This window comes from Patella vulgata, chromosome 9, assembly GCF_932274485.2.
Source record: "Patella vulgata chromosome 9, xgPatVulg1.2, whole genome shotgun sequence".
In the NCBI taxonomy this organism is placed as follows: Eukaryota; Metazoa; Mollusca; class Gastropoda; family Patellidae; genus Patella; species Patella vulgata.
Window position 1 is genome coordinate 30,520,888 of NC_065887.2, and position 15,276 is coordinate 30,536,163.

Genomic DNA, 15,276 nt, shown 5'->3' on the forward strand with positions numbered 1-15,276 from the left:
TTTACATTAGTGAGATGAAGAAGAATATTTAATTTCAATAATTTCTGTTCATTACGTCTAGAGTTATGGCCCTCTTTTCACTTTGTTGAACATTGTGAATGCTATTTTGCAAAAAGTTATCATCCGATCTTTGTGAAATTGATATGCATTATTTAAATTAGTGAAACGAAGAAGTCTATTGAATTTCAGCAATTTCTGTTTATTATGTCTAGAGTTATGGCCCTTGTTTCACTTTATTGATCCTTGTGAACGCCCTAACGCCAAAAGTTATCATCCGATCTTTCTGCATTATTTAAAGTAGTGAAATAAAGAAGCTTATTGAATTTCAGCAATTTCTGTTTATTACGTCTAGAGTTATGGCCCTTGTTTCACTTTATTAAACTTCGTGAATGCTCTAACATCAAAAGTTATCTGCGGAACTGTATGAATTTACATGCATCATTTAAATTAGTAAAGAATCCTATTAAATTTCAGCAATTTCCGTTTATTACTTCTAGAGTTATTTGTCGTACGCAAATAGTGTAAAAATATGGTATATCAAGGTTATGGACCCACTAGAGATCACAATTTTGATAAAACTGGAAATACATGTTTATAACCCAAAGATCTTGGTTCCTTTCGATATTTGCACACAATTTAGATTTAATTTTGATGAAACATGAAATATATCTTTATACCTCAAAGATCTTGGTTCTTGTTGATATTCGCGCATATCGAATCGTACAAGTACCTTCCTGAATTATTTCCATTGATTGTATAAAAAATCTCTTTTTATTTAGCTCGTTATCTATCTATCCTGGCAGCCACCGTTTTTTAAAAAAAAAAAAAAAAATCTTTAAATAGTTTTATGAACCATACCTTAGTGATTTATTTTATCCAATAAATATTACAGGACAAATTGAAATATAATAATGTTGATAAATTATTTTTGTATGAAATCGAGGATAAAATTGCACACTAGATACAGTTCAATAATTATTAATACATTTGATAATTACAAACGAAGAGATCAATACATGAATGTAATAATCTACTATCTAAATATTCCAATTTATGGATTTCAATCAAATTTTAAGTGGTATATAATAGAATAGATGGTGCTTATTCAGATGTGAACATTCAAATAAAGTTTGCTGACATGCCATAAAACCATATTTCATTCATTCGTTCATTAAAATAAAGTTGGTTGACTTCATATGGAAACTTAAACACAGGGATTGATCCAGAGGCAGGGTTTACTGATAGAAATTGCTACATCTTCTCTCTGGAATCCAGCGGCTGTCTTACGAATGCTCAGAGATATGATTATGATAGTTTTAATGTAGCTGTGGGTTTGGCCCAAATTGGTCAAATATGATGTAATTATTTATAATGATTGGTTAATTAGCCTAATGACGTTGAATTTAATGGTAATGACGCTACCATCAATTTAAAGAACAAAAATTCTGTCAATCTTACTACAGTCTGTCATTGAGTCAAGTGACATGGTTTCGACTCCCGCTTGTATGTAACAATGAGTAGGGTCGTCTGTCCAACCTTGTGAGTTTTCTCCGGGTCCTCTGGTTTCCTCCCACTGCTAAATACACCTAAGCGCAAGCAAATTATTGAGATAAAATTGAATCATATGTTAAATGTTATTCCAAAAATGACCTAGTTTGTGTTGAGTTGACGTTAAATCCCTTTTATCTCTCTTTCTTTATTGACCCCACCTTTCGAAGAAAGCAGGGGGCTATTAAAATGGGTGAGAGTTTAACCTCCACTCGACAAAAAATAGGTCATTTCGGGACTAACACATGGTTCAATTTTATTTTAATAATTCGATTGCGCGTAGGGGTCTTTAGCAGTGAGAGGAAACCGGAGGACCCGGAGAAAACCCACGAGGTTGGACAGCTTGTCACGTACAACCGGGGAATCGAAACCCCGCCAGTTGACTCAATGACAGACTGTATGATACAGCGCGCGCGTGCTAACCATTCGGCCATCCAACCCCCCAGAGAGAGAGAGAGAGAGTTTAAACAACTGGACACAAACTAGGTCATTTCGGGAATAATAGTGGTGAAACTTGGTGTATAGTTTCATTACATCAATACCTTAACAAAGTTCAGTGCTGAGCATTTTCTGCTAAGGCAAAGTAGAGACTTCAATCTGATTGGACGAGACTTTGGAACACAATAACTCTCCTTCTAATTCAGGTAGAATTGGGGGAATGCCTTGACAGAGTTCGATCATGCACTTTTTCAACTAAGGCTAAGCAGAGATAAGCATTCTCATTGGTTGAGACTTTGGTTTAAATTGGGTGAGAGCGATGAAACTCTGAGTCTAGATTCATTATATCAATACATCAATGATGAGAATTTTCTGTTACGCTAAGAAGCGATAAGCAATTTGATTGGTCAAAACTTTGGAACATAACACCTCTTGTTCTAATTGAGGTACATGTATAGATGTTCATTAGGTGAATGTCTTCGTTGAGCTCAATGATTAATATTTCCCGTTAAAGTTAAGCAGAACTAAGCAATTTCATTGGTCGGCACTTTGGGACAAGATAACTTTGATTCTAACTGATGAAACTTAATATGTAATTTGATCTTGTAAATTTACTTTCTGACTAAAGTTATGTTGATATGTATATTTACAGGTTGTGAGTTAGTAAAGTATATTTTATCTAATTGGACAGACAGTGGTAAACCAGAAGTAACTTCGTTATTTGATACATGTAGTAATAACAGAAAACATATAGCATTAGGTGCTGAGGTTAGTTATACATTAACATTATATTCCACATGACACTGGGAGCCATGGCGCTGGCTTACTAACAAGGAGCTCCTGGGTTTCATCCTTGGCATTTCCCAACCTAGTTTCTTTTATTCAGTGGTGTAAGATGGATAGAAAAACTGTAATTCCCATTGGCGTGGATGTAAAAGAACGGTTGGCGGTTGGAATTCGAAGAAGAGTAGTTAGAAGGCGCTGCTAATTTCCCCACAAAGTACACAGCATGAAGCATATATAAAAGGCGTTAAAACTCCATTTCAATCCCACACGACCCATGCTTTACACATCTTCGGTTTTATTTAGTAGTATATTCTTCATCCAAGTTTATGAGACTTTGCCATAAGAAAAAGCTTTTAACAAAAACTTTGGAAATTAGAGGAAAACTTGATATAATTGCCCTACATGGCCATTTCAATCTCAAACATCGTTATACATTTGTTACCTGAAGGAGCTTTGCTGTTTTGGGGTGTAGTCCGTTGTGATGTCCTCGTAAAAGCTTTTAACAAAAACTTTGGAAATTAGAGGAAAACTTGATATAATTGCCCTACTATCTCACAAAGAATTGTGTTTTATATATGTTTTATTGCAGGATGAATTTATAGCAGCTATAACTGAAAAATCATTATCTATATTTAACTTGAAAAAAAAGAAATTAACAAGGTGAGTAATAAATAATTGTGTCAGTTAATTAACTGAAAAATCAATTTTCCTGCATGTTACATGTATTTTCAGAATACATAGTGTGAAAAACAATCTATAGGATCATTTTTGTTTTCAAATTGGATTGGCTCGATGTGCTAACATCACTGCAGTTATAGTAAAATATTTATGTAACCCTCTGACAGTATTTGTCACCCTTTACATGCAATAAAATAATAATAAAGATGTTTAAGGTCTAAAAGAATTGAATTAAAATCAGATTACATTTGCTTTTTGTTTGTTTTGGGTTTGATTTTTACATTACATTGTAATCTAAATAGACATATGTCATCTTGATCTTGATTCCTGGTAGGAAAGATAAAATTTATATCAGAAAATTGTATTCCTGGTGATCATAAACCCGTAAACTACCAGAATCATTCCCATAATCTATAGCTTAAAATTCACCATAACATGCAGCGTTGTATACCAATACAGACAATTTGAATGCAGACTTTTAAACAAGATATGTCTGATAATCAAATGAAGCAGAATTAATATTTGGTTTTATTGAGTTTAAAATAGCTTTAGCATTTCTAAACTTCTATATACTAATAATTGTATAAATGGAAATTTGTATTTTTAGGTGCCAATATATTTATTTAATTTAATAGGTTTGAAAGTGAAAATAACTGTTTTACTACGATAGTTTGTCATCCAACAGATAAATGTATTGTAATAGGTGATGAACTAGGACAAATACATTACTGGTAAGTTTAAACTGCTGATTTTAAATCCCTTGCAAACTTGTGGAAATTGAATCTCTAAAAGATAATGTCAGGATGGTTGAATTCTGTTAAGTATTTACAGATGCATCATCAGTTGAAAATCTTTCAGTGTTCAGCATCCTCTCTGCAGACGATATAAATAAGTTAAGATAAGTCTCACTAAGTAGGAGCAGCAGGTCTTGGCTTTGATCCTGATGTTGACCATAGAGTTGTTCAGATGACTCCATGTTCCAGAAGCAACGACTGCGAGTTTCACAACATCTGGCCGTTGCTTGTTTACTTCACAATTCTCGAACTTATAGCTATGTTATCTACAGACACGTGAGCAGTAGCGTCCAATCAGAGGTTGTGACATCGCGACCTGCACGGAAACCTTGACATTGAATGAACCTTGAACTTTGCAACTCGATTATCACAGGTAGACATTTTAGCTTGAAAGCGCTAGACATGGTATTCGCGACGATCAAGGAATCTGATAGGCTCACAATTTGGGCTTGTACCCAATCGAAATTAGTGCTAAAATATGTAGGGTATTACGCGAAAGCCTTGATAAGATGTACGTAGTTGAAGTGAGATCAAGCCTTCTATTGAAGATGGGATGACTCATGAACACCATTAAGATCCCCTGACAGAAAAAGAAATGTGTAGGCTGTAGCGTCGATGTCTAGGCAAAATTTCCCTCATAGCACACCGTATAGTGTATGACTGTCTTCATTAGCTTGTGACTGATAATTAGAGGAAATAACTCTGCTGGATATTTAAAATTTTTATAGACTTGTAACTTACGTCAGATCTGGTTTTTTTTCAGAATTTGTGTTACTATCTCTAGTTTTAAATTCTCATATCTACTTTTATGTCTAAGTTTAATATATTACTTTTTCCAGGTGGAATTTTTGTAAAGCTCAAAAAGTTGTGAAAACTACATACCATTGGCATTCATTGCCTGTTAAATGTCTGCAGTTTACTACAGAAGGTATAAATGACTTTTCATATGAACAATTCTTATGTATTTAATAATCTAAATCTACTTGAACATCCAGTCTACCCACATTGAGAAGTAGTAAAGGTGAGATTTGTACGTTTAGGGCATAGATATCTCTCGATTTGATAAATTTCTATGAATATCGGTAAAATTCTAATTATCGCAACAAATCTAATAGAAGAGGCTAAAATCTGTAGGTACGGTGTGTTAATTAACAGGGATGAGAAATTGACTGAGTGGTGATATAATTATCGCTAGGGGTGAAAATCTCGGCGACGATGCGTTTTCTGTACCGATGTGTTAATTAATGTTATTTTAGACTATAAATTTTATTATTATTATAGGTTCGTCTTTATTATCTGGTGGCCATGAATGTGTGCTAGTTAAATGGCAGTATAATTCTAGTTCAAGAGATTATTTACCACGACTTGGTTCACCTTTAAATCATATTACCTGTTCACCAGATAATACAGTGTATGCTTTAGCCCACGAAGATAATGGTATGACTTTTGGCCAATAAAATTGAATGTTTTCTGATATTAGATTCCTCTTGTAGAATGAATCATGATGTTATGCTGGTATTGCAAAAAGGTTATGTAATGTAAAGTAAAGGCTTGCTATGTAGCTCTGATGAACATATAAATTATGCATGGCTCTAAATAATTGGGTGACCGTTTGGTCATAAAGTCGGTTCCACACTTGTATGTTATGAGGAATAGAGTCGACTGCCAAACTTCAAGTGTTTTTGCTGGGTCCTGTGGTTTCCTCCAACTGTATAGACCCCTATGCGTAGGTGACTTATTGAAATACAATTGTACTATATGTTAGTCCCAAAATGACCTAGTTTGTGTTCAGTGTATGTTAAACTCTATTTCTTTTATAATACTTGTAATACACTTGAATTTAAAATGTTACATTTCTTTCATATATATCTCTTTTATGTCATCAAGGACCTGGTGTTGAAAAGATGGAATCTACCCCCCAAAAAAGTTTTCTGAAGTTTTTTTTTAGTTTAATGTTTATATATTTCAGCTGTTCGACTTATATCCAATACATATAAACCAGTATGTTTTTATCAGGGGTTAACTAGAGGTCATCTACAGACACATGTTAAACATCAAGCTTCTACAGGACTTCTCTATGATCCCCATACTAAAGCTATAGTTACTAATGGACGTGTGGGGCATCTTCAGTTTTATAATGTTCATTCGGACACACAAATATTTAATGTAAGTTCTAAATATTTGGGGTTTTTTGTTACCGATAATTACCCTCCGGCTTAAGTTAAACTCTTTAACTCTAAGTGGCATATAACAATTTATCCTGTTCAATAATTTATGTTTTTAAAAGAGTTATAGTTCTTGCTTCACAAAATATATTTTTTTAAATTATAGCTAGATACTGTTGGTCAAAATTATATCTCACCTGATTCACTGTCAAAGCATACAACAGCTACGCAAGTAACCAAGGCAGCATTTAATCAATTTGGTAAATGGTTGGCTACTACAGAATACTGGTCAGCTGAAAATCTTAGTCCAGAAATCCGAATGAAATTCTGGATATTTAATGAAGAAAAACAAACGTGAGTTTAATACGATTTCAGAAGTTTGTAATTGATGATTGTACGTAACAAGGAGTAGGGTCGCCTGTCCAACCTCGTGGGTTTTCTCTGAGTTCTCTGGTTTTCTCCCACTGCTAAAGACCCCTACTTGCAAGCAAATTATTGAAATAAAATTGAACCATGTGTTAGTCCCAAAATGACCTAGTTTGTGTCGAGTGGACGTTAAACCCCATTTCTCTCTCTCTCTTGTAATTGATGATTACTTTAATTTGTATTATATCCAGTTAATTATAAAGAAAAAAAACAAAATTTGAAATGAGTTTACAACATCTTGTCATTATTAGACTAACATACGTTTATTTTGTTACTATGGTCATGGGTACAATACTTAAGAGGACAATTCCAACTGTCGAGGTTTCTTTTACATGTACCCCAATGTGTACACAGGTAAATCTGATTGTTATAATCCAATCTGAATGATTAGGTGTACTATCAGTTCGAACCAGTACATTCTGATAGGGAGTGCCCTGATTGCTGGACTGCCAATTAATTAGAAAAAGCAAAGTCACATTATGAGAGAAGACCCAAAGCTGGATGGTCTTTGACATCAAAGATAAGTTGCTTAAAGTGTTGCAAAACCCCATCAATGTCTGCTTATATAGATTTAGCTGTTGCTTCGATTCTTTTGTTAATTATTTATTTTTTGAAGAGGATATTATAAAATATTGTCTGAAGTGTGTCAGTATTATTAGGGATGTCTGAAGTGTGTCAGTATTATTAGGGATGTCTGAAGTGTGTCAGTATTATTAGGGATGTCTGAAGTGTGTCAGTATTATTAGGGATGTCTGAAGTGTGTCAGTATTATTAGGGATGTCTGAAGTGTGTCAGTATGATAAGGGATGTCTGAAGTGTGTCAGTATGATTAGGGATGTCTGAGGTACATGTTTGTCAGTATTATTTTGGTAAACATAAACGATTTTGAACAGAAACTTATTCAACATATGAGGGTTTATTTTTTCAGATATACTTTAAACACTTGTGTGGAGTTTCCACATGAAGAAGAAGTACATTGTTTAATGTTTCGACCACAATGTGTTCGTAATAAAGACTTGTTAATGGTAGTTACTACATGTCAAGATGGTTGCTTTAAACTATGGACGGCAGCAGACAGTACAGATCTCTATGGTTTGTACAACTGAAGTTTTAGTTTTTAGATGGCAATTTATATAGTTCAGTAACTGAATAGGCTACTGGTGTTGATTTTAGCTTTGCCACAATGCAAGTTCATTCAACAGGAACCAATGTCATAAGATACTATCCAAATTATACATATCTTCGATGTATGATGGTATGGACAAAGTATTTTTGAGAGAAAGTAGGCTACTTATTAGGCAGTCCTGTCGGAAGTTAAAAATAACTGAGGAGTTATCTCCCGTTTTGCATTTAACCTTATGAGGTCTTGTGATTGCAGTACAGTACAAAGTTTATGATTAAAAGTTTTAAACCTTAGTGGAAGTGTTAATGTGGGTTTTCAGAGTTCTTGATATAGGCTTTCAAACTAAATAATCCTTTAGAGGCATTTATCCTTTAGTAACTAAATAGAGCAATAAACTATAACACATACTTATGGAAGTACAGTTCTTTAATTTATTTATTTAGTTGAATATTTAAAATCATGCTCAGCTGGATCTATTGACAATGATTTTAGAGCTGAGCACATATACAAACAACTTTGCTTCTTATGGGTGTATAATTTATAAGGAGACCTAATAAACCCTTGTCTATGTTTACTTTTTTCAAATAATTACTATTTCACTGGATTTGAATGTAAAAAGAATATCAAACAGGTTTGAAAAAAGGAGGTTTTAGTTTCTCAAGTTAGTAAATGTTGGTTTAAATGTTTCAGGTAGTGTAACTAAATGGATGTGTGATACATCTAGTACATATAGAGATTTACCAGCTGGACAAGCACAATTTACACAGGATGGTTCTATATTAGCTGTTGTATTTCTCTCTACCATTACACTCTGGGATCCAGATACAAACGAACTTAAAGCTACATTACATGCTAGTATGGGGGACTCAGTTGTAAAGTAAGTAAATAGTTGCCTCATGAGATCCATGTTTGAACTAGAGCTGACATTAATTAAAGAGCAGATCAATTTTTTCACATATGTTATATGATCTTTAATTGGCAAGACAATTTTGTGACAGAATATGATAAGGTTTGACATTAATTTTATAAATGAATTTTGGTGGATTATTTTCACATACAAATTGTCAGCTTAAGATCGTAGGTAAATTGAATACATGTGACTGAGTAATGGCCTACTGTCTGACCATCTGAATTCCCTACTTTTAGGGGGTGACGGTGGCTAAGTGGGTAAGACGCTAGCTTGCTACCCAGGAGGTCGGGTGTTCGATCCCTGCATTGGCCGAGAAAGTTCATCCAGATTTTCCGGCGTGGTTCCCCCTTGTCAGTGATGCATTTGGAGGAGACAAAAAAACGAGGTCCCGTGTACACACTGGCGTGCACGTAAAAGATCCCTTGACAGTTGGAATTCGATATAAGAGTAGGCCATAGTGCCGATGTCCGGACGGAATTTCCCCCATAGCTCACTGTATGGCGTATGCCCGTCATCATTAGCCCAGTTCGGAGCAAAATAATAGGACATTAAACCCCATTTCATTTCCCTACTTTTACTCGATCTTTGAGGAAAATCATGGATCACATCACTTACTTTTCTTTACTTACATGGTTTAGGAAACGTGACTTCTGTTTATGGTACATTTTCTTGGTCGTAGAAAATAGTTTGTAGAAATGTATTAATTGTTGTCCCCCGCCTTTCGAAGAAAGCAGGGGACTATTAAGATGGGATCTGTCCGTCTGTCTGTCCGTCACACTTTTTGGGCCACAGTAACTCTCCTAATTGAGCTAGAATGTTCAAACTTGGTGTAGGTGTTTATTAGGCGAATGCCTGGACGGGTAAGCAGAGATAAGCAATTTGATTGTTTAATGCTTTGGGACATGATAACTTTAGTTCTTATTAAGTGAGAGTGATCAAACTTGATGTATAGTTTCATTACATCAATACTTTGACTAAGTTCAATAATGAGCATTTTCTGCTGAGGGTAAGCAGAGCGATAAGCAATTTGATTGGTTGAGACTTTGGAACACAATAACTCCTAATTGGGGCACCATTTCCACACTTGGTATAGGTGTTATTAGTTGAATGCTTTGATGGAGTTTGAAGATGAGAATTTTCTGTTATGGGAAAGCAGAGATAAGCAATTTGATTGGTTGATGCTTTGGGGCACGATAACTTTAGTTCTAATTAAGTGAGAGTGATGAAACTTGGTGTATAGTTTCATTACATCAATACCTTGACTAAGTTCGATGATGAGAATTTTCTGCTTAGGCTAACGAGCAATAAGCATTTTGATTGGTCAAACTCTTCTTCTTCTAAGTTCTTATTAAGTGAGAGTGATGAAACTTGGTGTATAACTTTAGTTCTAATTGAGGTAGAATGTTCAGACTTGGTGTAGACGTTCGTTAGGTGAATGCCTTGATGGAGTTTGATGATAAACTTTGTCTTCTTACGGTAAGCAGAGATAAGCAATTTAATTGGTTGATGATTTTGGGCCCAATAACTTTGGTTATAATTAAGTGAGAGTGATGAAACTTTGAGTATAGATTCATTATATCATTGATGATGAAAAATTTCTGCTTGGGCTAAGGAGCGATAAGCTATTTGATTGGTCATGATTTTGGAACATTATAACTCTGCTTTTAATTGAGGTAGAATGTTTAAACTTGATGTAAATGTTCATTAGGTGAATGTCTTGACTGAGTTCAATGATTAACATTTCCCGCTAAAGCAAAGCAGAGCTAAGCAATTTCTTTGACTTTGATTCCATCTGATAGAATGATGAAACTTATTGTATAGTTGATAATCAGTTTGATTGCTTGATACTTTATAAAAAAGATAATTTGCAATTAATTAATATGTGTCATCTATTTATTTCGGGATTTTAGGCGGGGGTTATCAGCCTCAGTGTTGGCTTGTTTTAACTGTTTTGTTTTGGCCAACATTTCTCAAATAATTGTTTGGTTTTCAGTCATATATGTTTTGGTTATAATGGTAGCAGTCAATATCTAGTAACAGCATCAGATCAACATATAACATCCTGGAATCTTTTAACATTATCAGGTATATTACTAATTTATTGATATACATAATTACAGATCAGATGGAAAAAATGGAGAAACAAATTTGATCATTTTCTCTTGTTCATATGATCCCTTAAAGAGGCATTATCACCTTCAGCATGAAAATAAATGTAATTAATTTTGAATGATATATGTCTTATTCAAAATAACCATAACATCACTTGTGGGAAATCCAAGCCCCAACCTACTTTGGTGTGGCCCCGTCTTCATTAGCCCAGATGGAGCAGAAAAGTAGATGTTAAACCCCATTTTGCGGCATTTTATTTACTTTAGTGTGGATTAGGCCATGAAAATTTAAGATATTGTTTGAAAAATGCACAAGCGGCGACGTTATATGCTTGTCAGTTGAAAGTTTGAACCATCTACATCTAACTGATCTTGTGTCATATTTGTCTCAAATTTTAGATAGAATAACATTTTGTTTCTAAACTCTTGACAACTTCAAAAGCCTATATTGTCTGGATCATAGCCTGGATAAAATATTGCTAAATTTGTAAACCGTGTGAAAGGTCATATAGAGAATCGTGTATGTCTTATGACCTTCACATTGTATTTGAAGTATGTAAATGCATAGTTAACTGGTTGCTTCACACAACATTTTCAACAAGTCATTGGGTAATCTGTATACACGAAACCACCAGATAGCTGGTTATACACAATACCTACAATATATTGTCAATGAACAAGACTGTTGAATAAGTATTCTTTTAATATTTTACTGATTTTCAATTCCTTACTTGGTATGATTGATCTATCTATATTTTACACATACATTATTTTTATAGTTCACTGGACAGTGAGTTTAAAAGTAAATGTTCTAGTAGCTGATCCATTTACTAATTGTATGGCAGCTTTTACCAAAGATAGGAACTGTAAGTATAGTAAATAGTATCATAACTAAATAAGAAATTCAGCAATTTTAAATTTTTTGTATTTTAGTCTTTATTTAGATCCCAACAGAAAAGGAATTAACTCAAGGAAAATAGTCTTTTTTACATAATGCCACATTCGAGAACTTCCACTAGCAGGAATTTTAGTGTAAAATTAATGTATAAGTCTTCCAGCCATGATGTAACAAAAATAAAGATAAAAGGCCCTGTGTGAAATTAATAGAAACCACTGTAAACATCAACATGGCCATAACTTTGAACCAAAATGTATATTAAACAAGTATGAGTGTACTATGAACCAGGAACCGAGCATGACACCATTGTTGCCATCTTTGAATTGTTACATATTTCAAAAATCAAAGTCTGTCAATCTATGTACAATTAGCCAAGGAACAAGTACGCCTAGTTCCTTTTCGATCATACTTGAATTGGTCGTGCCTTTGTTTTTTTTTTCTGAAGTGTCGTTTCCAACAAGAACGAGATGAGTAGCGCTTGTATTGGACCCAGTCCCTGGTTCAAAAAGTATGTTGCATCATAAGGTCTGTGATTGAATAAAGTGGTCTGGTTTCAATTCCCCGCTTTTTTGTGACAAGGAGTAGGGTTGCCTGGCCAACCTCATGGGTTTTCTCTTGAGTCCTTCATTTTTCCCCCCACTGCTAAATACCCCTACGTGCAAGCGAATTATTGAAATAAAACCGAATTATATGTTAGCCCCAAAATGAAATGGTTTGTGTCGTTAAACCACATTTTTTTTATCCAATATAGTGTTTGTATTTGATCCTTCTATATCGGAGCCAATCTACAATCATTCATCTGCTTCTACAAGTGAGATTATAGCAGCAGTGTTTATACCTCATGTAAATAAAGATCAGGGAAGGTTATCATGGCAGAAATCATCTCAACTATATTTCATCAACTGTGATCAACAGCTATCTACAATAGATTATGAAGATAATGTGGAGGGTAATACATCAGCAGTAAGTCACATACAGATATTATATCTTTTCTTGTTGTCCCCCGTCTTTGGAAGAAAGCAGGGGACTATTAAAATGGGTTCGTTCGTCCGTCTGTCTGTCTGTCTGTCCGTCACACTTTTTGGGACACAATAACTCTCCTTCTAATTGACCTAGAATGTTCAAACTTGGTGTAGGTGTTTATTAGGTCAATGCCTTGATGGAGTTCGAAGATGAGCATTTTCGGCTTAGGGTAAGCAAAGATAAGCAATTTGATTGGTTGATGCTTTGGGACACGAAAACTTTAGTTCCAATTAAGTGAGAGTGATGAAACTTGGTGTATAGTTTCATTACATCAATACCTTGACTAAGTTCGATGATGAGCATTTTCTGCTCAGGGTAAGCAGAGCGATAAGCAATTTGATTGGCCGAGACTTTGGAACACAATAACCCTCCTTCTAATTGAGCTAGAATGTTCAAACTTGGTGTAGGGGTTTATGAGGTCAATGCCTTGATGGAGTGCGAAGATCAGCATTTTCTGCTTAGGGTAAGCAGAGATAAGCAATTTGATTGGTTGATGCTTTGGAACACGATAACTTTAGTTCTAATTAAGTGAGAGTGATGAAACTTGGTGTATAGTTTCATTACATCAATACCTTGACTAAGTTCGATGATGAGAATTTTCTGCTTAGGCTAACGAGCAATAAGCATTTTGATTGGACAAACTCTTCTTCTAATTGAGGTAGAATGTTTAAACTTGATGTAGATGTTCGTCTTGACTGAGTTCAATGATTAACATATCGAGCTAAAGCTAAGCAGAGATAAGCAATTTCCTGCTTTGGGACAAGATAACTTTGATTCTATCTGATAGAGAGTGATGAAACTTAGTATATAGTTGATAATCAGTTTGATTGCTTGATACTTTGGAAAAAAATAGATGTGCGATTAATTAATATGTGTCATCTATTTATTTGGGGATTTCGGCGGGGGACATCAGCCTCACTGTTGGCTTGTTTTATTCATGATGGCAGGTTGGTTGGATGAGTGGTCTAACACGTGCACTTTACATTATAAGTTTGTCATTGAATCCTGTGGCATAGTTTCGATCCCAATCTTCTATGTGACAAATAGTAGGGTTATATGCCCAATCTCTTGAATTTTCTCTGGGTCCTCTGGTTTCCTCCCACTGCTTAAGACCCCTATGTGAAAGCGAATTATTGAAATAAAATTGTACCATATATTAGTCCCGAAATAACCTAGTTTGTGTTGAGTGAAAGTTAATACCGTTACCATTTCTCTCTCTCTATTTATGAGAGTTGTTTTTTTTTAAGCAACATGCATGTATATTATAATCTGAACTTATTGTTAGCTTAGCAGTAAGCAGGTAAAGTCTAGATGTGGATGTAACACATTTCTTAGAAATTATTTAAGAGAATACCTGTAAAACTTGATTAAACTTAAGAAGAGATAAATTCAGAAACTTGAAATGTGATGTTTGTCAGTATAGTACACTATGCATTGACAAAATAAAAACAAAAACCTTCCTAATTATTAAGATTATCTGAGAGCCAGAAAAAGGTTTTTGTTTGGCCTAATGAGTTACATTTTCTATATTTTTTTTCCAGTTATCAGTTTCTATATTTTTTTTCCAGTTATCAGTATCTCAAAATCTACCCAAAACACCATTTGGACAACTTATGGCTGAGAAATCTATTAGAGATCCTCTCAGAGATACAACCTCTACAGAGTTTTTACATAAGAATGATAGTTTTGTTAAAGAGGTCAGTATGAAAATAAGTAGTTTAATGTAGAAAATGGCTGCTTTATGTTCAGTAAGTCTCTGATGCCAGTTATTTTAGTTCAAATCTGGCAATTTTTGTTTTGCTTTTCATGTAAATATTAATTTGCTAATACCTGCAGATTACAAGAATAATTAAAGATTTAAAGGATATATATTTAACATAATCTAATTCCGAAATAATTTCAACCCTGTGAAACTCCACATTCAAATCATTTTATCTTTAAAACAAGTTACAAGCTATTTTGACATTTTGAGGGGAGCGGTCATTTCCACTGTAAACGAAGCATTGCGCCAGTTAAGTTAATGGTGGGTGTCATGCACAGGGCAGGGTAGGCTTACTCCCAAGCACAGAGAAACCAATCTGGTTATGTATTAATGTTGCCCTTAGTACAGGTTTTTGATTTGAAAGACCTTACAATACATGTATATAGTATGTTGTTATTTTTTGGTTCACAACACTCCCTTATACTTATATATTATACAGATATTGATGACATCACCACATGTACAACCACCAGTAACAGTTTTATGTAAAACATTTCTACAATCTTTACTTATATCTAATAAATCTAAAAAGTAAGTATTGTATTTTAAATTTCTTTAGTTAAGTTGGGTTGAATACAGGAAGAATTTTGTTGGGGCAGTGGCAGTTATTGAAA

General features: G+C 34.2%; 1 protein-coding gene across 1 annotated transcript in view; it reads left to right on the forward strand.

Annotated features, from left to right (window-relative positions):
• Positions 1 to 15,276, forward strand: part of LOC126832647 (WD repeat-containing protein 75) — a 42,787-nt gene that overhangs the window by 26,611 nt on the left and 900 nt on the right. Inside the window, exons 5-18 of the mRNA XM_050563504.1 lie at positions 2,639 to 2,754; positions 3,362 to 3,432; positions 4,086 to 4,181; positions 5,084 to 5,172; positions 5,526 to 5,681; positions 6,214 to 6,410; positions 6,576 to 6,763; positions 7,764 to 7,927; positions 8,649 to 8,835; positions 10,862 to 10,953; positions 11,759 to 11,845; positions 12,629 to 12,840; positions 14,469 to 14,597; positions 15,102 to 15,193. Of these exons, the coding sequence (XP_050419461.1) occupies positions 2,639 to 2,754; positions 3,362 to 3,432; positions 4,086 to 4,181; positions 5,084 to 5,172; positions 5,526 to 5,681; positions 6,214 to 6,410; positions 6,576 to 6,763; positions 7,764 to 7,927; positions 8,649 to 8,835; positions 10,862 to 10,953; positions 11,759 to 11,845; positions 12,629 to 12,840; positions 14,469 to 14,597; positions 15,102 to 15,193 (1,876 nt within the window). The remainder of the gene's footprint in view (positions 1 to 2,638; positions 2,755 to 3,361; positions 3,433 to 4,085; positions 4,182 to 5,083; positions 5,173 to 5,525; positions 5,682 to 6,213; positions 6,411 to 6,575; positions 6,764 to 7,763; positions 7,928 to 8,648; positions 8,836 to 10,861; positions 10,954 to 11,758; positions 11,846 to 12,628; positions 12,841 to 14,468; positions 14,598 to 15,101; positions 15,194 to 15,276) is intronic.